The sequence below is a fragment of the Styela clava genome, chromosome 15 (genome assembly GCF_964204865.1).
Source record: "Styela clava chromosome 15, kaStyClav1.hap1.2, whole genome shotgun sequence".
NCBI classification, from domain to species: Eukaryota; Metazoa; Chordata; class Ascidiacea; order Stolidobranchia; family Styelidae; genus Styela; species Styela clava.
Window position 1 is genome coordinate 15,465,880 of NC_135264.1, and position 24,374 is coordinate 15,490,253.

The 24,374-nt window shown below is 35.6% G+C and overlaps 1 protein-coding gene and 1 long non-coding RNA gene across 3 annotated transcripts; one reads left to right on the forward strand and one right to left on the reverse strand.

Annotated features, from left to right (window-relative positions):
• The first annotated feature begins 379 nt into the window (after positions 1-379).
• On the forward strand, positions 380-19,727 carry LOC120334485 (uncharacterized). Its single transcript, XM_078120482.1, has 13 exons — positions 380-656; positions 1,538-1,638; positions 2,292-2,459; positions 5,691-5,790; positions 6,643-6,770; positions 7,279-7,365; positions 7,458-7,568; positions 8,187-8,306; positions 9,211-9,313; positions 16,121-16,305; positions 16,769-16,919; positions 17,448-17,625; positions 18,511-19,727. Exons 1-13 carry the CDS (start codon positions 421-423, stop codon positions 18,691-18,693), a joined length of 1,851 nt encoding a protein of 616 aa, XP_077976608.1. The 5' UTR covers positions 380-420; the 3' UTR covers positions 18,694-19,727.
• Positions 19,728-22,403: 2,676 nt separating this feature from the next.
• On the reverse strand, positions 22,404-24,163 carry LOC144432446 (uncharacterized). Of its 2 annotated transcripts, XR_013480684.1 has the most exons (3): positions 23,843-24,163; positions 23,441-23,557; positions 22,404-23,031 (listed from the first exon to the last, which is right to left on the reverse strand). It is a non-coding gene; the product is annotated as an uncharacterized LOC144432446 (long non-coding RNA). The 2 variants fall into 2 exon arrangements; XR_013480683.1 differs by having other exon boundaries at positions 22,404-23,557.
• Between the last annotated feature and the right edge of the window lie 211 nt (positions 24,164-24,374).

Below are 24,374 nucleotides of genomic sequence, written 5' to 3' on the forward strand. Positions count from 1 at the left end.
ATAATTATAATGTAAATATTTTTTTGTATAATGATGTAATACAACCAGATAAAAGCAGCCAATGATATCTATCAATATCTAAGAGAATCTCTCTGCAGACTTATTTCGTTGTTGAAGGTATATAAACGCCCATTTTATCTATCTTGATTGGTTTATCTTATGAAAGAATTATTGAACTCCAGTTTCCAGTAAATCGTTCAAGAATAGAATATTCATATCTCATTGCAAATGCAGAAAAACTGCAAAAAAAAAAACATAAATTTTATGGGGGATGAGGGACGCTAGCCATGCCCTCCCCCCCCCCCCCCCCCCTGTCTATGCCTACGAGAAGGTCGCTAGCCTAAATACAACTAGAATTAATCCACTATTCTGTTTCAGTTTATCTAGCTAAATTTAGAACAAATTTTTTGTGCCTTATCAATGTCTACTCAAGATAAAGGAAACAAAGATTGTTCAAACTCAAATCCAGATGGGGATCTAAATACAGCACAGCCTGTTTCTGATGACGAATCATCTGGCGATAATACAAATGGGAGTGTGTTCAACTTATGCTCCCACTATAGAATTCCACGGGATGGTTTTACATTGACGGGTTCATCAACGTACAAGGGTATTTTTGCCAAACTCGCGAGAGAATATAAATCTTCAGTCCACAGGTAAATCTGCACGAAAATATTGCTCATAATAACCACATTTTGGAATCTTTCTTTATGAAAATCTAAATCGGTGACACGTTTTTTATATAAATAAGGACTCACAACCCCCTTGATCAAACATACCTAAAAGTATGCATAGCGTATGTCAGGGATGTACAACTTTTAATACATGAGGGCCAGATACAAATAACTGGGTTAAACCGCGGGCCGCACCTTTATTTAACATAGGCTTTCTAGTAGTTGCAGGCACAAATATTTTGGTTATTGGTCTAATGACATGAGGGATCGGAGTTACTCGCACGTACCACATTAACCTAAATTAAATGGTGGTTTTGAGTGCCGCACACCATTCACTTCTCTGCTGGCCTCACAATTTTTCCCTGTGAGCCACATTTGGCCCGCGGGCTGCAAGATGCACACACCTGGCGTATGTGATGGAGTTTGTAGTATACTTCAAGACTTTGTCGTTCAAATAAGGCCTTTTACCAGTCCTTATTAATATTATTTGAATAAATATGTTTCACTGCCTTGTCTAAATTAGGCCTAGTTGGTTTGGATAACACTAAGTACAGCTTCTGGGCTAACTCTTTTTTAATTTGAGCTACGATTGTGCCGCTTTTGTATCGTTCAATCGACTTATGGTCATGGGCCTACCCAGGGGGTGGTTTTGACGGTCGAAACCCCCTCTTGAAACGTAAAAAAGGGGATTTGTCTGTGTCATACATAGCAATTTTTCGTAGCTTCAAATGCTCTTATTCCTGATTCAAGACTCTTGAAAACGCACGTTTTCCAGCCTCGGCCAGCGGTTACGGACTAACTTGGGAACCCCTTAAAATATTCCTGACTATGCTCCTGTTTATAATTTTATATATTTACTGCAGGGCATGTTATGGTCCATCAAAGGATATGGAAAAATCTGTCCCTAGCCAACGGTCAGATTCTTTGCTGGGTGGAAGTTCTGAAGATGATTTACCTTTACATGGTATGTGAATTTTACATTCAATCAATGCGAAGGCATTATTCTGCATATTAAATTTCCAAATTTTCATATGAGGGCCAGTCTGAGTAGAGGGCTATATAAAAATATGCTATATAAAAAGTTAAAAGTAGGGATGGATATAATACAGGGTGTCCAGAAAGAAAAAAAAATTCTAAATTTAAACAGAATTTATCGATACCATATATTGTATTGGCTCGCACAGATGTATTAAATGAAATAAAAATACAATTAAAAAACAACAAACAACAAACCTGGTTATGATATATTGAGAACTGACTTCATAACAAAACTGAAATTGTAAAGGGATTTTATGGACACCCTGTATTATATTCATATCACAGGCTGATTGTAATTTAATTGGCTCCCTCTGTCGAGAGTAATAGTTTGTGTGGTTACAAAATAGACCTACTTTCAGTAGCTCATGGAATTTCAGTAAAAAATTGGCGCTCCCGAAGTATTGAATCAAGATGGTGCAAAGCCTGAACCCTAACCTGGTACACATACTATGTTCAGGTTGTGCGCCATCTTGGTTCACATACTTCGGGAGCTCCCAAAAATTTGCCCCGAAATGAGTCTTTCTTACTTTGATTGAGCGTACCAAAAAATCGGCCTCAAGCTTATGTTTATTTGTTAAGATGCCAAAAATCATCATGAGGATGCGAAAAATGAATCATCCTTGACTGACAGGGTTTTATTAAGACAGGAAAATGAAAATTCAGTTCAAGAGAATGAAAATAAATTGATGAAGGCGACTGGTAATTGTGAAGACAATGCGTTCAATTCAGACCAGAAAAAAAATCCAGGTATATTCAAGGAATTTTTTTTTATTGAAAGGAGAAAACCTAACCTGTAAAACACAAAGGTAACCTTGGATCATTCATTTTTTGCTTATTCTTAGACCAGGGTTGTGCAACCTTCAATACTGTAGGGCCAGATACAAATAACTGGGTGAAACCACAGGCCACACCTTCATTTAACCCTTTCCGTGCGGTGGGCACGTATACGTACACACGACAAAACTCGCTAAATTGCGGCGGGTACGTTGATGTGCTCCACTGTTTTATTTAGCAATCGGTCGCAAACTGTTGGTCTAGTTTTTCCGGTTTTTAGTTTATTGATAAGAAGTCTTCTTCGAGATTAACATAAGCGACGGTAAATCTCGCTTTCGTTTACCATGGGAATTTTATTTGCGGTGGAATGAGGGAGTGTTTTTGAAATTTATGCAAATTTCGGTATTTTTTGGGTGGTAATAGAAGACATATTATCCCTTCCATCTACCAAAGTATTTTGAGTTAGATAGCGAAATTGCTACAGCAATATTAAGCTATTGTTTGCCAACCAAGAAGCGGTAACCGGAAAGGATTTAGCGAATATTTCTATTTTTTATTACGGTTGGAAGTTTCAACACCCAAGAAAAAAAATGCCTTTTTTCTATCCGGTTTGTGACTCAGATCACCCCTTTTTAAAAAAAATCGCCAATTGCAAGCTCTTTAAATAAGCTTTCCAACGAGCCGTCAATGGGCAGCAGAGGATCATTACTTTTTCGTTAGTCGATCGATTAGTTGTGGGGGTACAAATGCATAAAGTCGGCGTAGCAAATACGATTATTTAATAAAAAATAAAAATCGCATGGAAAGGGTTAACATAGGCTTTGTAGTAGTTTCAGGGAAAAAAATTTTGATTATTGATATTATGAAAGGGATGGCCAATTCGAATAAAGTATTCGAATGTATTCGAATATCTCGTTATTCGAATATCGGAATTAGCGTTCATAAGAATACCGGATATTTGTGTGACGTCACACATTTTCGACGCCGCTCTCAAGACGTTTCCTTTGAATGAAAACATTCTCGATAGAAACTTGCGCATGATTGTTTTCATCACTCATCAGCGTAACATGTTATTTGGGCCGTAAATGCCTTTACGTTTGTGTTATTTTCTCTAAAACGAAAATTTTTCACAAATTTGTTCTTCGATAACGATGACAATTACTTTATTTTTGCACGCGCACGGAATTGTGAATCTGGTTAATACGTTCATCGGCGGCGAGTTTCTAAAGACAACGCAACTTTTTGATTGAAAAGCGGCAATTTAAAATACTGAAACTAAAACCGTAAACAAAATAAGTTTTATTGAGGCCAGCGAAAATTTAAAGAACACTTTTCTAGGCAGTGAAAATCGCAGAATTTCGTGTGCCTCTGGCACACATTGTGTTTGGTCGGCGTTTAGAAACATATCGTCACGAATTGAGGGCGGGATTTGCCTGATTATCTATTACTTTAAATTGCCGTCGAATATTTTCGAAGTATATTCAATCAATTTTATTTTGGTGAAATAAATTTCACTCTGAAATGTTACAGAAGATTTATGGATTTTTCGAACGGTTTTATCTAAAAACAATCAGAGTGACAGCATTTCGATTGAGCGGAGACACTGTTAACAAGTACTTCTAAATATTTGCCGAATTCGCAAAATACGGATCAAAACATTATTTAATCGGGCAGTTTACCACACGTTTTTATTTTTATGACCGCGGATTGCAATGGTATACAAGAGTGGTGAGGATTTAATTTTGTCGTCGCAACCGCAGGTTAAATTGAAGACAATTAAATTAATAAAGCAAGACATTTTCAAATATGCCCGTATCGGTCACGAATTCATCACTTTGCACAACAGAAAAATATATATTCGTTTTATATTATTTGTTGTAAAAGTCAACACTTTTAACAGGTGGCATAATCGCGGCGATGAATATGTATTTTTAATTTACTGCTAAACTTTATATGTATATTCATCGTATGAAATGAATTATACTCTACACTTAACAGGATTTCATATCATTATTCGAGATATTTCTAATGGCGATAACGAGTTGGCAAGATTGCAAAAAATACGTATTAAAATTAAATACATCAGGTAGTTTATCTCGTACTTTTAGGTCACAGATCGCCGTGGACCGAATAGTAATGTTGTTTTTTTTTGACGTAAGAAGAAGAAACCGCGAGTTACGTTGGACACATTAAATTGATATATAAAGTATTTTAGAATCTCGTAGTTGTCATGGATTGAATATTTTACGTGACAGGATGATCATTATCCTCTGAAAAGACGGCTCTTTTAACGATCGCGGAATCGCGGTGGGTGTTACAGGCGGCAATGGGAATTTCGATTTCGAAATTCCTGGCTGCGCGGCTGGCAGTGAAGGTCATCTATCCTCTACGGATTTATTTCTAATTTCAAACACAACAATATGTTACACATAAAAACAATATGGTTCACATAAATTAATATACAAATATACTGGTAGGTAGATACTCTATGCTTAAATATTAGAATTTTTAAAAGCAAAATGGATTTTCGATTGTTGTTGCCTGTTTCAGATGCCTGTATTGCCAATAAATTTTATTACTCTCAGAAAATATACACAATTATCTGAATACAAGTAGTATTTTTGTCAATAGACTTGACTATTATCGTAATGTCATGGTACCAATGATAGAAAGCGCCAGACAACTCTTTGGCTATCATTTCATATGGTCATTTGTACAAAGTGAATAATTTTAATAAACTGTCTGTGTCACAAGTTGCTATTATTTTTTATTGATAGCTATAAACTATCAATTACATTGTGTACATATATTGTTGGTTTGTGGCTTTATTCTGATATTTTTATTGAAGCTTATTTCCTAATTTACTGGGTTTTAATAAACTAAGCAAAAATGTGTTATTTTCGATTTTAAAATGTATTCGGAATAGTTTAGTATTCGGAAATGGCCATCCCTGTAATGAAGTGTAATGTTAGCTTCACAAAAGCTAGCTGTTATGGCATTGTAAAGTCATATGCATATATAATAAATTGGACTCGATCCGTGCATAGTATAGTTAGCACAGTTTATCCATTATTCCATATTGTAAAAATTTGCAATTTAGTGAATTTAGGCGATTATAACCTTCCCAGTTTCTAGAGCACAGAACAAGGGTCTGCAAAATTTCTGACATGACACGCTCATAAATACAACAATTTTTCTATTAAGAAAATGTTGCTGAACAACTTGAATCGGGTCGAATGGCAAATACAGAGGTGAAAACTAGAATAGAGATTCCTGCTCGTGAGAATGAAAGGCTTCCAAATAGGTAAAACATCTTATATTTAGTTTGTATCATAGAGGCTAAATAAAATTTAATATATCTCTCACTTCATTATTTTCTGACTATCGCTACGAATTCAGGATTTTTGCCGGATATACCAGGGGTGGGCAATGTATTTGGAACAGGGGCCGAAAATTTGGCGCTCCGGAAGTACCAAGATGACGAACAACCTGAACCCTAACATGGCACACATACTATGTTCAGCTTGTGCGCCATCTTGGTACAAATACTTCGGGAGCACCAAAAATTTTGTCCACTTAGAGTGGCAGGCCATGTAATTGTGACGTAAAACTTTACTTTTCATGGACAATATTTACAGTGTTACTAAAGCAAAAGTGGAAAACAATAAATCTTGTGACAAAACTAAATTTAATTGCAATCTCAACAAATTCCTCGAGCTATTTTTTAGCTAAAACATCAAAATTTAGTTTTAGTATGGTTTAGTATGGAATTACTCAACGGGCCGGATTTGGCCTGCGGGCCATCATTTGCCTATGTCAGAGATACACATTATGATAACTATGATACTCGGTTTATGCCCAGCACTTACCGAAAAGATTCTGGCACTCTCAAAAAATACGACAGTTCTTTACATAACAGTAGTTGTTTGTGCAGAGCCCTTTTCAGAGCCAAATGCATAATTAGCGGTCCTAGTCATACACTTTTTCGGATGCTCCCATAGTATGTGTACCAGGTTAGGGTTAAGCTATAATTTTATTTCGATTTTCCTTATTTTAGTTCTATTACGAGTTCAGGGACTGTCTGTGTTTCAGTCCCATTACACAACACCTTTTTGTGCTTAGTTTCTATCTATTTAATATGTGATAACCTGTGTAGGTTGGAACCTGTGGACTTGCTCCCAAGTTCAGAAACATTTTACATTTCTGGTGGAAAGGCAGAGAGACGTTTAGAAATGCGAGACACTCAAAGACGTGGATCTAAAGTATTTGTTATTAAAGACAAAGGTTTGTTGAATTCAATTTTAGCTGGTGACAGGTAGACAATCTCTGTCCTGTTAAACCAGACTATAATAATAGAAATGTCTTGATAATTGCAAAGATGATCAAAACTCTCAAATTTTTGTTTTGGATCAACAGTTTAGGATAGGATTTACATATTTATCCCGGGGGAGAGGAAAGCCGGTAAGGCGACTTAACCATATGGTGAACCACGGCCTCTCGTCTGGTAACCATACCATGTCGGGTATGGGATTAGTTAGTTATTTGTTTTCGGCAGCATGGACTTGATGGTGGAGGAAGGCGTAATCGACCAGCAGTTACATGAACCACCCTATGGCGGCGAGGAGCCCAGCAATCCTTTGCATGTAACTATCCCTGCATGAGATTCGAACCTGCGAACCCACATAGAGTAATCAGGGGTGCAGTGGCGAGCTCATTCCTAACACTTAACTCGACCGCCACACCGCCGAGCAAACATATGTCTATGTATTCGAGTTTTGCTCTCTTATTTTAGAGAGCAGAGTTGAAGACAGCCTGGACAGATTGCCAGCGAATGAAGGTTCTTGTGATGAACCTCCCAGAAGCAAGGTATTTTGTGCAGGTTGGTATTTAATGTTTCGTAGAAGTATATGAACTTTGTGTCGCAATTCAAGCCCCAGGTCATCCCAGTTGAGTTAATTTTCATTTTTTTAGGTCACGAAAATACAGACGTTACAGCTAGCAAGTCGTTCTTTAGCTCAAATCTTGCGGAGATGACTGTGACAGTGGCTACAAGTGAACAAGATGAGAGAATAAATGAACGAGGTGGTTTTTTTTGCATTTTATGAGGCTAAATTAGTCTTGGAATGGTTGTTTGGCAATGAAAGATAGGATAAGAATTTCATATTTATCCAGGTTAAGAGGAAAGACAATAAGACGGCTTAATCATCATGTCAAATCATAGCCTCTCATTCGGTTGTCAGTCGGTCCTTTACCTGGGGGTATGGAGTCAATTGTGATTCCACAGACTTCTCCAATTTGTTACCAAATGATATTTTTATACAGCACTTACATGTGCCTGTTTGCTATGATTAAATCCCTGTAAGAGCAGTCACTGATATCTAAGAATACTACTTTCCTAAGAGCTACTTTCCTATTTTGGCGATTTCATGGTCAACCGATGTCATTGTCTATACTGGTATGTCCAGGGTGACCCCTAAAAACCCAGGTCATTCAATATGTATTTTAGAGCGCAGCATAACTTTTGTGCGAATCGTCCTAGATTACTGAAACTTTTGGGTGCAATCATACACAAACAGAAACTCAAGTTTTCTTTATTTTTGTAGAAGTAATTAGAAAATTTATGAATTGTGTTTTTTGGGTTACTGCACATTTCTCTGTTTTTCTAACTCATAAGTATTTATTTTTATTTACCCAATTCAGATGTCTGTTGTCGAAAAAATCGTGCTTCAGAGACAGCCAATGAAAATGAAGTGATTTGCCCAGATGTCAACAATAGAAATGCACGCTATCGAGGATTAATTCCACCAAAACTCAAAACAGGTTCGTAAACATATTTTGAAGACTGATTCTTTGATTTGCACATCTTGATTTTTAGCAAAGCCTGTACAACATCTCTACTTAGCTTAATGGTAGTATAAGGTCATATTCAGATTCTCGAATAATGCATTTTCAATTTGGAGAGTAATCGGATTAAGTGTATTGCTGTTTTCTGACAGCTTACTACTTTAGATAAGTATAGTGGCCATTGTCATACAGATGCGTGAAAGAGACAGTAGTAGAAAGATATATGTCTTTGTTATTCTCCAATATAAATTGAAAAAAAGTATCCAATCGCTTTATTACCTTGGAAATTCTTTTATCTTTTCATCCACTTCTAGGCAGCGTGATAGTTTCAACAATCCTTCCTGCTGACATGATCAAAAATGCTTATCCCATTGAAGAAATTCCAGATTTGGATCAGAATACTGTTTGCAAATTTAAAAAATTCGATTTCACAAAATAAATTTTGCAGCTGGCTTTGGAAACTTTCCAATTTTCATTTCATTAATTAGGTTTTCATTTAACATTTTTTGTTTTGTGTGTCTTCAACATCAAAATCTAGATCACCCCTCCTCCCCACTCAGGGGTGAATTTGATAAGTATATCTATAATACATGAATAATCTGATCAGTATGGCTATTGAGCTTGTAAACGGTTGTAATGTCCTCTGTTGCGTAATAAATCTTATTATCCTCACATTACAGGAAAAACTTCACGATGTTTGTTACTATTAAGTATTTACATATTTGTCCTGGAGGAGTGAAAAGTCGATAAGACTTAAACATATGGCAAACCACGTCCAGTTAGCATTCCATGGGATAAGTTTGTTATTTGTTTCGGACATCAGTGCTGGCTTCTAAAGTTTCCAAATGTTCAGGCCCAAATGTTTTTGTATTTGTACCAGGTGAAGAAGCCACGATTGAAACTGAACCGAAGCCTCCAGATTCTCAAGCTCTTGATACCGGTCATGATCAATATGATGCTGAAATACCTACAAACAAAGACAGGTTTGAATGTGAATTTTATATCTCGCCTTTTATTTCAAGAACTAGCTTCAAACATTTGGAATACTGTATTCCATAAATTTTGATTGATATATCGTAAGTTTCACAGGAAAACCGAAGGGACTTCGATTCAATTTCTGAAAGCTGTACAATTATATACTATACTCATGTAGTATGTGTACAAGGTTGGAGTTAGGCAACATTTTATTCCGATTTTCCTTATTTTGGTTCTATTATGAGTTCGGGGACTGTCTGTGTTAACTAAGTGAATATCCCGCTGCCCATAGGTTTCAGTCCCATTACACAACTAGATAGATAGATAATGATTTATTTCCGATACAAGTACATAATACAATAAGCATGAGCAAATAACAATAAGCATAAAAAATGTATACGGAAGGGGACGGGCAAGACTTCCAAGGTCAACAAGGTCGACCGACCCCTAAGGTAAGATTCTACCAAGACAGGACACTCTAAAGCAGGCATCATAATTACAATAGAAGAATTATAAATTTTTGAGTTTTAAGCCCGGTTAAGAGGCCCCAGATCAATTCCCCGAAAGTATTGGAATAGAAATAAAAATTACAAGGAACAAGAACATCACATGATTACGCAGATCATGTTTTTAATAGTAATTAAAAATGCGAGAAAGAATAAGAAGGGTGACGGGCTAATTACAATTAATTATACTTTATGTTAGACAAGAATCAAATCGTGAGAATGAGGCAATTTCTATGAATAGGTGAAAAATTAAAAATGCCATACTTCCCAAGCTATATAGTACAAATAATTATTACTTCAGGCTATATATAATAGCATCTTCAATAATTTTCACAAAGGCATATGAAGAATCCATATATAAGATTGTTAATTCCTATCCATTTTATAAATCTGATAGCATACACTGAGATTTGCATGATATTGCATCATATTATGATCCGCTGAAATGCTGTTTTAATTTGCAAATAGGGTGGTATCAATCAAAGATTGAAAATTACAAGAAAAAAGAACATCGCATGATTATGCAGGTTATACTTTTTTTAATAGTAAATAAAATGCGAAAAAGAAGTGAAAAATTAAGAAGGGCGTAAGCCTAATTATAATTTCCTCAAATTTAATTTTACTTTATGTTCGACAAAAATCAAATAGTGAAAATGAGGCAGTTTCTATGAATGGGGGAAAAATTTAAAATACCATATTTCCAAAGCTATATAGTACATATGAACACTTCAGACTTTGTATAATAGTATCTTCAATAATTTCCACAGAGACATACATCTATAAAATGGTGATTTCCTATCCATTTTATGAATCTGATGGCATACACTGAGATTTGAACGTCACTGCATCACATTATAATCCGCTAATAAATGTTGTTTTAGTTTGCGATCAAATAATTGTGGGGAACACTGTTTCATACTCTGTGGAATACTTTGCCATACATTAATACCTTCCAGTTTGAGCGATTTCTTCATGCCTGAAGATTGATATCGCGGGGTGAAATACAATTTATTTGATGTACTCCTGGTCTCATACGGATGGATATTTGAAATTTTGACAAAAAAGTTTTGAAAATACTCTGGCAGCAGCACATTTTCATAACGATACTTATGTAGAGTTCTTTCAATTGAAGAAATCCACAATGATGATACAGCTTTGCATTATTTATACGTATTTGTCTAGATGACTCTCGGTACATCATACATCTAATCATCTTATTTTGTAAAACGGCAAGTGGTCTTAAAGCAGTTTTTGTCGCGTTACCCCAACATAATATACCATATCGAAGATGTGAAAAGGCCAGGCTATTATAAACTATTTTAAGGGTTTCAAGAAGTACAAATCTCCTTAATTTATAAAGCATTCCAAGTGATTGAGAAAGTTTTTTTGAAAGGTAATCCATGTGATTTTTCCAATTAAGTTTTTCATCCAAAACTATTCCCAAATATTTTATAGTACTTGTTCTTTCTAAGCTAATTGTGCCAACTTCTAATTTAAAGTTTTCAAACCTTATATTCTTCCCAGACCCAAAAACCATGAATTTTGTTTTTGAATAGTTAAGCGACAATTTATTTAGTTTCAACCAATGGTCAATTTGCTTTATTTTCAAATTCATTGCATGTTGGAGATCTACAATATTTGTGGCAGAGTCAAGCAGAGCTGTATCATCAGCGAATAGTGTGGTATCCAACGCACTGGTAGTAGGAAGGTCATTGATGTAGGGGACCAAGAGTGCTACCTTGTGGGACTCCACAAGATACATATTGAAGGGAAGATTTGTAACCATTCGATTCAATGAATTGTTGACGCTTCGTTAAATAAGATCGAATTAGATTAAGTGACAATTTGTATAATAAAATAGTGTGGTCAATCGTATCGAATGCCTTTGCCAAATCTAGGAAAATAGCACAAGTTACTTTATTATCTGATAAATTATTCAATATTGATTCTTTTAGTTTGACTACAGCAAGCTCTGTAGAATGTGCATTTCGGAAACCAAATTGGGAGTTACTGATAATTTCATTAGTATCAAAAAAGTTTATCAGTCTTTTATACAAGGCTTTTTCAATGACTTTTGCAAATTCAGATAGTAATGATATTGGACGATAATTATTCATGTCATCCCTTTTACCCTTTTTATACAATGGAACAACTTTGGCAAGTTTTAGAATATCTGGGAAAATACCTACCCTGAAGCTAGCATTGATCAAATTTGTTCAAACAGGTGCTATGACAAACTTAGCTATTTTTATAAGTTTGATAGGAATATTGTCAGAACCTGATGATTTTTTTTCATCCAACTCATTCAAAAGATTTACAATTTCACATTCAGTAACATCTGTTAGATAAAAAGATTCATTTTTGCTAGGACCAAGCTTGTGTTGAGAGTCTCTAATAGTAGTGTTAATTTTCGCAGCAAGATATTCCCTACATCTGCAAAATGTTTGTTTAGGGCATCACAAATCATATTATGGTCCCTAATTTTAGAGCTATCAAAATTTAGACATGTTGGCATGTCATTTGACTTAGATTTTCTGTCAATTATTTGTCGAATTTGTTTCCAAGTTTTGGATATATTCTTCTGGCATGACCTGAAACAATCCTTATGGTAATTTTCATAGGCTAATGAAAGCAGCTTCCGAAGCTTGTCTCTGTATCTTTTATATTGTCCAAATCTTACTTCATTTCTACGCTTACAGAATTTTTGAAATAGCTTATTTTTGGTCTTAATAGATTTATATAGTCCCACAGTTATCCATGGTTTTAATTTCAATTTAGTACACTTCCGTGACAAAGTTTTCATAGGGGCATGTTGCTCAATTACAGATTTAATCGAGGATACAAAGACAGAAAATTTTGAATTTATATCTGAAACAGAATCAGTTTTCTGTTTCAGCAACAAGCCCAAATGTTCAATGTAATTTTCTTGATTAAATTCTTTGAAATCTCTGTGCAGGATTTTTATTTTATGTCTCATGCAATCAAGATTGATTTGTATAAGTAAAGGAAAATGGTCTGATATGTCATAAGTAATAATGCTAGTTTTCACATGATATTTCACATTGTTATAATACAAATGATCAAGGATAGTAGAGGTACTCTTATATATTCTTGTGGGCTTATTGATTGCACATAGAAAACCAGCACTATGAATGTCATCAATATATCTATGTATTTTGCTATCTATATCATACTTGAGGATATCAATATTGAAGTCCCCCGCAATGGTATATCACAAGAGGTAATGTTGGTTAGATTTCCAACAAATTTGGTTTGAAACTCAAATATATTATATGACGGGTGTCTATATACCACACCTATTACAAAGCTCTTTTTTGGAAGCTTATAACATTTTAGTTTAATTTCTACCCACAGATTTTCACAGTCATTCAATTGGAATTGTAGGTCAGAGCGTTCTACAGCAGTCAACGTATTTATCACATAAAGTCCCACTCCACCAGCTTTTGTGGAAGAATCAGAATGGAAAAAAGAGTACCCAGTTATTGAGACATCATGATTCAGTCCCCCCAATTTGGTTTCCGAGATAGCAATAACTTCTGGTAAATTAGATCCTTCATGGAGGATAAATTCAATTTGAGATTTGTTACGATACAAACTTCTCACATTTAAATGTAGCATAACAAAGGAAGATTTTGATTTATTCCTCAGATGCTCTATGGCGTCAGATGTACTTATATAGTTACTACCAGTATTCCAATCTGTTACATCAGATAATACTGCAGTTTTGTCATTAATATCAGAAAGGATGTTGCAGTCATACGGCGTGGACAAATTTTCTTCTATACATACTTTGCAATAAAAGGGGCTGAAATCATTATTCATGTTTCTAGTTTGATATGAGGTCAGCTGTGAGCATTCAAAGTGAATCCAGTAGCGACAAATTTGACAGTGAATGCTATCCAAATAACCAGAACAATCTTTGTTACAAAATTTGCACTCTTTCATAATTTTGGTTAAAGGCATCTAATTATAGATTGGTGTACTGCCATATTTCACTTTACAAATGGAGCCTCACATGAAAATATTACCATAAATAAGGGCACGGAGAGCATTAACGAATTTTGTCAAGGTCTTTCCCATTTGTTATTTTTAAAGCCCTAGCTTTCATTCTTTCTCACAAAAATATTACAATGATAGGTCCATGCATACTTGTAGTTTCTCTTTTTTTTAAGTTGACGCGTTTGTTTAAATAGTTGCTGATGGTACTCTGATGGTGCTGATGGTAATGAAAATTTCATTACCTTGCTTTTCCTTCGAAAGATTGGCCTTATTCTTATAGATCTCATCTCGCTTGTTCATTCGGCAAAAACGAACTATTATTCCCGGTGTATATGAATCTGAAGTTGTTGCTAGTCTGTGGGCTGCTGAAATATCTGTATCACAAAGTTGAACATTGATTTTCTTGGCAATATTTTTCTTTATCGGGAATGGATCTTCATTTGGTGTTATAGGAATCCCATTCAGGATAAGATTCAGCCGCCGATCATATTGTTCTAGATCATTTTGCTTGCTTTCGATTTTATTTAGGTGTTTCGTTAATGATTGTATTTCCTTTTTTAGGCAGATGCAGAGTTCGTCAGTATCTCTCAGATTCATTTGCAGCTGTTTGATTTTTAGATTAGATTCATCAAAATCTTTGGTGATGGTGGATTGGCATAATTTAAGGTCTACTATATCAGTTTTTATATTTTCATGGACTGTTTCTATCTTTTGCATTCTATTGGTGATTGAGTCTATTTTTTCCACAAGCTCACTGATAGCTGAGCAATTTTCTTTTGCAAGTTGATCTAGTTTTTGATTTTGAGCACTGAATAGGTTTTCTAAAGTTTTGTTTATTTCTTCCCTCATGGCCGAAATTATGTTACTCTGGTGGTATTTTAAAAGCATTTCCATATCTAAAGTTCTAATTTTCAGTTTTTGCTCTCCACCGGTACAGGTACCGGTACCCAGGCTACCAGTGTCTTCTGGTGAAGGCAAAGAAGTCAAGAGAGTGTTTTCCCGAATATAGTTGCTGTAAGAGTAGTATAGATGTTCTGAAAGACTTTCTTCAAAGACGATATCACTGGAATCAAGAACATTGACAGCATCATCTTGTTGGGGGGGGGGGCATGGCTCACCAAGAGGGCCACAGAGCAGTTGGAGGGGGGCCACCATGCCAGGCACAAAACTGATTTTACTTTTCACTTGACAAGAAAATCTCCTTGTTCTTCCAAGTTTCATTGTCTGATAAGGTTATTTCACAGGGTGTTTCACTTTGTTGAACATTAATTGTTTGAACATAATGGGATAGGAAATCTACCTTTCAAAATAACACTCTAAATCCAACTGGAATAATAAACATAAGCGCCATGACTGCTAAAAGCTCACGAAAGGGGGCCACACGATATAAAAGGTTTGGGACCACCGCTTTAAAGGATTCAACATTTACAATTCCAGGTAACTAGATATCTAGGCATATCTGTGAAGCACGAGAATTGTAGTTGTACTTCATGTTGACAAAATTTTTGACTATTTTGACAAAATTAGTCATTTTCGACATTTGAGTACAAAAAATAACAAATTTCCTATTTTTCATTTTATTTTCAGTAGTTTTAATTTGGGGCTCCCGAAGTATGCGAACCAAGATGCCGTCATCGGAATGTAATATGTGTACTAGGTTAGGGTTAGGCCATAATTTTAGGTATAAATACTACGGGAGGCTCTCGGCTAGTCTTCGAACTGATAATAGGACTAAAATAAGGAAAATTGGAAAAAAATTATCGCCTAACCCTAACCTGTTACCCATGTTACGTTCCGATGTCCGCCATCTTGGTTCGCATACTTCGGGAGCACCTTTAATTTTAATCTTGACTCATTACTTTTAAAATTTGGGCTCTGGCTTTCAAGATTTGAGATTATTAACTTGAGGAAACAGGAGGTTTAGTATTGCCTGCCAAAACTTATCGTCAATTTTCATTTAAATCAATTTCATTTTAAGGACTTCACTGCCAACAAGGCTCTATATTAGGTACTCCCGAAGTATGTGAACCAAGATAGCAGACACCGGAATGTAGTATGTGTACCAAGTTAGGCCATAATTTCAGGTACAAATACTATCTATGGGAGTCATTTGGCTAGTCCCCTAACTTGTATTAGAACTAAAATAAGGAAAATTGGAATAGAGTTATGACCTAAAGCTAACCTGGTACATATACTACCAGAGTGTCCTACCCGGGTGTCCGCCATTTGGTTCCCATACTTTGGGAGTACTCTATATTTTAACTAAAGAAATATTAAATGTGAATTTAGCACTGATGGAAAACGAAACATATGGAATTCTATGGAAACACTAAAAGGCTGCAACGTTGATAAAACGATCATCTATGATAGATTGAAAATACAAGAAAAAGGAAATGAAAAAAAAGATATGTTCCCTCCCCCTCTGAACCCAAATAATGGTTCTGTAGCCCAGCCCAACATTGCCCCTGCACCAGGTAGGTTGAAATAGAATTTGTGTATCCTCTAAGAGAGGAAAGTTGATGATATGTAAATTAGTATTTATTGTTGCAAAACACACCACAAATTCTATATAGTCTTCGCATTTCAGTGCCTGCCTGTAACTTTGCTTAAATTTGGGTCTCTTTTTTATTACAGAGTAAACACAACGTCTTAATTTTAGATAGTTCAGTAGCTCTTGACAATTAGGTGGCCGCCATTTACTTTTCTTAAAGATAAGTTTTTTTACTTTTTGAGTGAATGCACCAAATTAATCTCATATAGTTTTAATAGTTAATGGCATTTACGTGGGGACTATCCGAATGGAGTTTTTTTTTTACTTTTTGGGTGAATGTACCACTTCAACTCCATATAGTTTCAATAGTTCTTTGTGGATGGCCATACCCTATCAGCTTTCTTCCCCATAATTTCTTTATTATAATAGCTATGTTTTTCACACAGGCATCCGTGGTTATCTGGAAAGGTACGAGACATACTTTGATATACCAATCTATAGAAGATGTTCTTCTCTACATTTGGAGCAATTGGCCAGGATTGGTTTCAAATTCATTAAACCAGACCCCGGGCAGGCAGGACGCATTATATGCACAGAGTAAGAATTCTATTTTTGTTCCGCAAAAAGTAAAATTAAATATATTCCACCATATTTCATTAATAACAGAATAGGGAGTGCATGGGCCTGATTCACCATTAGGACTTTGCTTAATGGCAGTGACTCCTAAAAAGTGCATCAAAATTTTGAATGAGTTGCGTATTATCAGTTTTTTCTTAAAAAAGTCTTCATATCTGCGTCCATCACGGGTTTGACATACCTAAAATTAGACGTATTTCTGCTAATAATTTGAAACTTTATTTTAAAAACACTATTTTAATCAATAAGATAGTTTATTCGCATTGCTGGTTATCAGTTCATGCTTTCGAAAACAAATAACTAACTAACTCCATACCTGACACGGACTGGTAACCGGACAAGAGGCGTGGTTCACCATATGATTAAAACATCACATCAGCTTTCTTTTCTCCCAGAATAATTATATGAATCCTATTCTGGTTGGGCAAGAGAATGAGATCAGTTAAATAATTTAGAGATTTGTGATGCTTTGATTTTCTTTTATTACAGTTGTGGAAAACTACATTCATTCACAGACATTATACGCAGATCTCCAAAAAACTTCGTTTGGCATGAAAATGGTTGCTCGTTCGAGAACAAACGTTTTCCTTGTGATCATTGTGAGAACTTAAACGTGCACGAACAAGATTGGGAATGGTGCAATAAGTGTGGACAAGATATCCTACCGGTAGGTCTATATTGAAGAGATGATAGGATTTCATATTCATCCCGCTGGGGAGAAAAACTTATAATATTAGTCAATCATATGGTGAACCCCGGCTTTCAGTTTGGTTACCAGTCCCTGTCGAGAATAGTTTTTTCAGGTGCATGTTCTTAATAAAACATTAAGCTGTAACTGACCCACTTTTCCCAAGTATGAAAAGATGGCCAGTTTAGCAATGTCGGATAGGCTTTCTCTGAACACCCCCACCAGGCCGCCCGTTTTTTAAATAACAAATAAGTATGGTAATTATCCATATTAAGATCTCTACATGTGTCGGGTCATCTGAGTCTCAATGACTCATGTAGCAATTTCGTCATGGACTCGAGTGCTGTAAATGAAATAACTCAGACTCATCAACTAACTGCCTGTGAGACTTAACTTAGTGATCGAATCAGATGACCTGTAACCCGATTGACACACAACTATGGGAGTTCTAGTCAATACTGATAAATAATGCCAAACCTGATGAAACCTTTTCGAGAGATAATAACTTTTAATTACATGTGTCATTACATGTATACGCTTTTCTTGGTACTCCCATAGTATGTGAACCAAGATGTCGAACACCGGAACGTAGTATGTGTATCAGGTTAGGCCTTAATTTCAGGTGCTAATACTACAAGAGTAAATAATAGACTTAAAATAAGGAAAATTGGAATAAAATTATAGCCTAACCTGGTATACATACTATATTCAGGTATCCCCTATCGTGTTGCGCATACTATGGAAGTGCCCTTTTCTTAATAGGAAAGATGTGAAAATTCCACAGGGAAAAAATTACAGATAATTATTAAATCCTATGGAGGTCGTCCATTCGTTCTCGACATTTCTATAAAAATTTATTTCCAGGTCAAAGCTTTCTCAGAATTGGAGCAACATCTTCAAATGATCCCTGAGCAGCAAGCGCAACAAAACCACGCCTTCATATCTTGCTTGGTTTGCAACCAGGATGTTGATTCACAACAAAATTTAGATACCTGCACTGTATGCGGCGGTCCTTTATGCGACTGCTACGGTTACCACAACCATTAGGAAGGATATGCCTCCGTAATTGTAAATAAGCATACCTCCGCTATAAAACTGAAATAATCACATTTTTCAAAAAGAGACTCTTTTTTCGATATTCTGTCATTATAGAACAGGGCCGCACATCTTTTGGTCTGGGTTTCAATGCTATACCTTATTTCGTTTTGATTTTTGGTAGTGCCTTATGTCCGTTTTTAGTTTTGCTGTACATTTCTGAAAATTACAAAAATGTGATTCCATCTAAACTTTAAAATGTGACATAAGCTGGTCTGGTTTCACTACTTCAAAGACATAGAGAGAGAGAAATTAAATTGAACGTCAGTCACACACGCTCACTCAGAAATAAAGACAGATTTCTGATCGACGTTACGGATGATCGACAAAGTTGAATTGAGACTATAATGAGTTAAAACAGGAAAAGCTATGTATAGATATGAGTGAATGCGTGTGACCTTGTAAGCAAATTTTCCCAGGAAAAAATCTTCAAAACTTCCTAATCAGAGAGTTAATCTTATAAATTTTTCCCCTATGGATGGAATAATGTCATTTTGAACTATGTGCTTCTTATTTTTTTGCTATGATTCTTGCTAGTTACTGTGTACATCTTGCTTTGCTTCAAGCTCGTATATTCGCATATAATGCTATTATTTATATGCATGTTTGCATTGGTGCTCACATTTATTTTCAATTTGCCTTCTTTTAGAACAAACAGAGGTTCTCAAACTTACATGATCTGTACCCCCTCCTTCTCTTCTACTGAAATATCCTGTGAAGGCCTTCCCCCAGGCTCCCCTAGGACTATACCCTCCATGGCTTTCTCGGTAAGCGGAGGGCCCAGTTTGAGACGATTCTAAAACTTGGTATTTTGTGATTATATATGATAGTACATCATAAGAAACCTTTATGTGATGTAGTACAAAGCGTATCAATATTTTATGTAGCATGGTGCATGGTGTTTTATGCATGATACTTTCTATTCTATCTCCATAAAACTCGTTATCTGGGGAAACACGGTAGTTAGGTCCAGCGCTCCAACTGCTTGTGAATTGATAAAAATATGTGCTGTCTGATAATTACATATTTATTTTGAACACAGTACTAGAAAAATATTGTAATGTTTCAAAACCTCTGCATGAGCAGAACAACAAAATACAAAGTGTTCCATTGTAATCCATGTCAAACATTTCAGCAAGTGTTTCATTTAACACTGTAAAAAATTTCAAAGTTCATTTTTTAGTATAGGCCAAAATTTTCCGTAAACAGGCCAAAGCAAATTTGATTTATACAAATGCAATTTTTTAGAAAATTAAAAACATGCAATTAGTATGATATGCATTTTAATATTTTTATAATTCTTCATGTTTTGTATTTTTTCAAGCCTGTAGCAGAAAATTAAAATGCATGTGGACACCAAAATTTGGGGGCTCCTGATGTAAGCGTCCCAAGATGGCGGACACCGGAACGTAGCATGTGTACCAAGTTAGGGTTAGGCCATAATTTTAGGTACAAATACTACGGGAGTTATTCGGCTAGTCCCCGAACTCGTAGTAGAACTAAAATAAGGAAAATTGGAATAAAATTATGGCCTAACCTGGTACACATATTACGTTCCGGTGTCCGCCATCTTGGTACGCATACTTCAGGAGTACCGAAATTTGTGTAGTCAAGCTGTAATGTAGTTATAGTTCTTAAAGCTGTTCTCTCTTAAACCACTTTATAATACGAATACTAGTTTGGACTCGTTGAATGAAACTAAAACCATTTTGTATATGCAATTATTCCTTTTAGTTTTTAAAATGAAATTTGATTCCTGTTGCTCACACATCCATCTGTACCAAATTTCACGTTCTATTTCCATACCTGACATAGTGTGGGGTAAAGTAGGTATGTGGTAACAGGATAATATTCCTCATTTACAATGTTCTTTCTTCCATTGTTCTATCATAATTTATTGCGAAGCTTAATTTATATGATAATTATTCAAAGTCATGTGCACCGGTTTATTCAAGAAATTGTTTGTGTTGGTGCTCTCTTATTGTTTGAAGCAACATTTTAGGCCTAATTTGAATATATTTCACCTTTTTGCCTGTGTTTTAAATAGATGTGCCATAATTGAATGAAGAGTTTTTATTACAAATGGGCGAGTTGGACAGTATGTGCAAGTATAAATGGTGTGGCTTTTTCATGGCCCCTCTTTGTTTAATCCAGAGTATTGACCCGATAATTTTAGTCTAGAATCATTTGGACATTTTCTAAGCCCTCTTGGTGTCTGGGTGATTTGTTTCATTTCAGACTTTCTTAAAAGTTAGTAGATACATGGGCAACTCCTCATTTTACATGAAAAATTATGCTATACCATTTTTAAAACCAATGAAAAGATATTTGATAAGTATTTATATTATTGCAAACACATTGGATGCAGAAGTTCAGGTAAAATTTGTTTTTAATTTCACACCCTCTCACTCTGGACAGGCAGTTAATGCTACCCACCGAGAAGTCGAAATGTACACTTGGGGGTATATGTACTGCAGTTTGGGAGCCCCCGAGGTAACATATGGCTTCTAGCTGTCTAGGTTAGTTGGTGAAGAAAATTGCCACTGACCAGCGAAGGATAGTCGTTCTACCCTGCAATCATATCTCACGCGGAACCAAATTAGCCGTCGCTGCCGAATAGCGTATAACACTGACAACCCTGAATCAATTGATTTTGCCAAATGTTTAAAAATCACAGAATTCGATAGCGGTGCGATGACAAGAACTTTTCTAACGAAAAACGACCCGCCTGAGGTTTTGCGCATCTTAAATCGCCCCAAGCATTTTACTAGACTCTCGCAATTCAATTTCCGGGGCTATCAAGCCCGTTCGGCAACATGCCTGAATTGGGCCTTCTGCTGCAACTATTTACTTTAGCCATTTTTAACGTGACAGCAAAACACACCATGTAAGGTAAAAAAGGAATCAATGTGGAGACGACCGCGAACTTCCATTTGACAACTTTTGTCGTTGGAGGGTTCGACTCGACTGTTTTCAGTAACTCAATACTAGGCCGCGAGCCGAGGCCCTGAAAAGCGCCTAGAAAGTGAGTTTCGTAGCGCACATCAGGTAACTACCTGAAAATGATTTTAAAATGTTGCTTAAAAATTTAGTAACAAATATTGCCTTGTTCCCACTTCCAAAAGTTGCACGTTTTACGGAAAAGAAGCTTTTACTACAAGAAATATGTGCGACGATCTGTCCTATATTCTCTACATTTTCGGCAAGGAACAATGACTTCTGCATGACGTAACAATTGAATTAAACCAGCTGTTAGCGAGCGGATGAATATTAGTTATTACTGCTCGACCTTGCGCTGAGTTGGGCAGCCTTTCCATAGCCCTGTTTAGTTATTATTAGTTAAGTTATGCTAAGACGTTGTTGAAAAATGTATAAGTAAGTTACTAAACACTTGTAGATCCTTACCACGGATATGGGCCGTGAGACGAAACCATGAAAACGCCCAGAAAATGAGTTCCGTAGCGCACATCTGGTAACTAAATAAATTCTTCAGTTTTGTGTGAAAACGAACATAATGAACGCATTACAGCTTGTTCCACAATCCTGGTGCGAAATTGAATATAAGAGGTTCCCGGAAATTCAATAACCATAAGTTTACAACACATACATAAGAACTATACAATTCGAGAGCCCTACAGCACACTAACACAAATGTATTCCTGTAATGTTTTGCCTGACCAAAATCGGACTTCCTCAGTCAATCATAATTTATTAGGTAGATTACGAAAAATATGGCATACATGTAACCAACAACAAAAAATACTTTAATTGTGTGACAGGAGTCGGGAGTGACCTCGAAAGCAGCGACACCAACAACGCTGATTCACATTTGCGAATAAATTTTATGTAATAACCACAAGCAGTTTACAACAAGAACAGCATATAAAGCTACATCCATTTTATAGAAGCTATCAAACCTATTTATTTTTAAGCAATGAAGTCACAAATTAACATCGTGAGCACGAAAACACAAATAAATCAGTTATTTCTCACTTAGAAATTTACCGCAAAAGTCAAGAAAATTAAATGAATGTACAATATGTACATAACATAGTGAACAGAAATATTACAATTCACAATTAATCTTTTTTAGTTTATGTGGTTATGTATTTGAAAAGGCAATAATATTTCTAGAAACAGGACTACGACACTAACAAATGTCCGAAAAAACAAAACAAATGTATGATACTTATTAAATCAACTGTAATATCTAATTCACTTTCTTCTGAATTGTTTTCGAAATCCACTATCTCAAAAATCGACTTTTCCTCTATAGGTGTACTGTGATTTCTGCAGTCAATACAAAAACAAAAATCTGTGCAATTTAAGTTGATTTTGGCACACTTTCATAAATTATTTTGACTATTTTTCTTTGCAGTTTGCCAACTCGAGAACTGATTTGAGGGCCACATGCTTCTTCAGTGAATCATTGTTGGGTGGAGAGTATAATCCTTATGTTTGACAGTGTTAAATAGACGTGCCCTGGTATCATTTACATTCTTCATATCCTCAGCTTTATTTATTAATGCCTCGTTAACCTCAAAAGATCTTCTTAGTCGAGGGAAAAAAATGAATTGAAAATCTCAATGAAGTCTCCAACATGAATTTGATGGGCAGTTCCAATTGCAGAAAAGTGCTAAAGTATTTCAATATGAATAGCCCATCTAAGCTGTTTGCAACTATTATGATTCTCATATACCTTTAAGCTTCAAGACTTCTTGTTTAATCCATTTTATAGCACTGATAGCAGCAGGGATCAGAGCCTGCGTTAGGTCGGATTGGTGGAACATTGCCGTTTTCTTTTGTAGTACAGTATCTAAAATAAGGAAGAAAATAATATTTGGAGCAGCATGATTTTAAAAATACCCCTAAATACTAACTAATACCTTGAATACATAATGCATTTTATCTGATGTACTAAATGAGCGTATATATGCTCATTGCATGTACTACAGTCCAGCAGTGTTTGCATACCATTACTAGACTATATCTACACTAAATTTTGATATATCACAGTCTGAAATGTCCTATGACAGTATGAGTATGGACTATAGACTATATTTTGAAACATCAACTGTTTGTCTACAACTTGATTTCTCACCTCTCAATCGTTTCCAATGCTACCTTTCTTTCCACTCCGGCATAACTTATCATTGCTTCCCAGGTTCTTGTCGACTCTATGAATTTAGATTTAGACCAACCGACATTAGTAAAATTGATTAATTTCTTCTCTTTCACACAACCGTGCATTACAGAAACAGCCATTCATTTCTATTTCCAAATATGCTGTGGCCTATATAGTAGTATAAGTCTGCTGAATAGTCAAGAAGAGTCATTAAATTAATCATAAACATTTCATGCAAGCCAGAAAATATCGTTGTTTGTGACATATTATTCTAGGTCTAGCCTTCCTTGGAGTTACCGCACCGTACGGGTAGTTATAAAATGGCTATGTCCCATATGTCCGCTATGTCCCTACTAAAATGGCTATGTCCGCTATGTCCCTACTAAAATGGCTATGTCCCATCTAAAATTGCGACTCCGATATTTTCCTACTAAAATGACTATGTCCGCTATGTCCCTACTAAAATGACTATGTCCCTACTAAAATGGCTATGTCCCATCTAAAACTG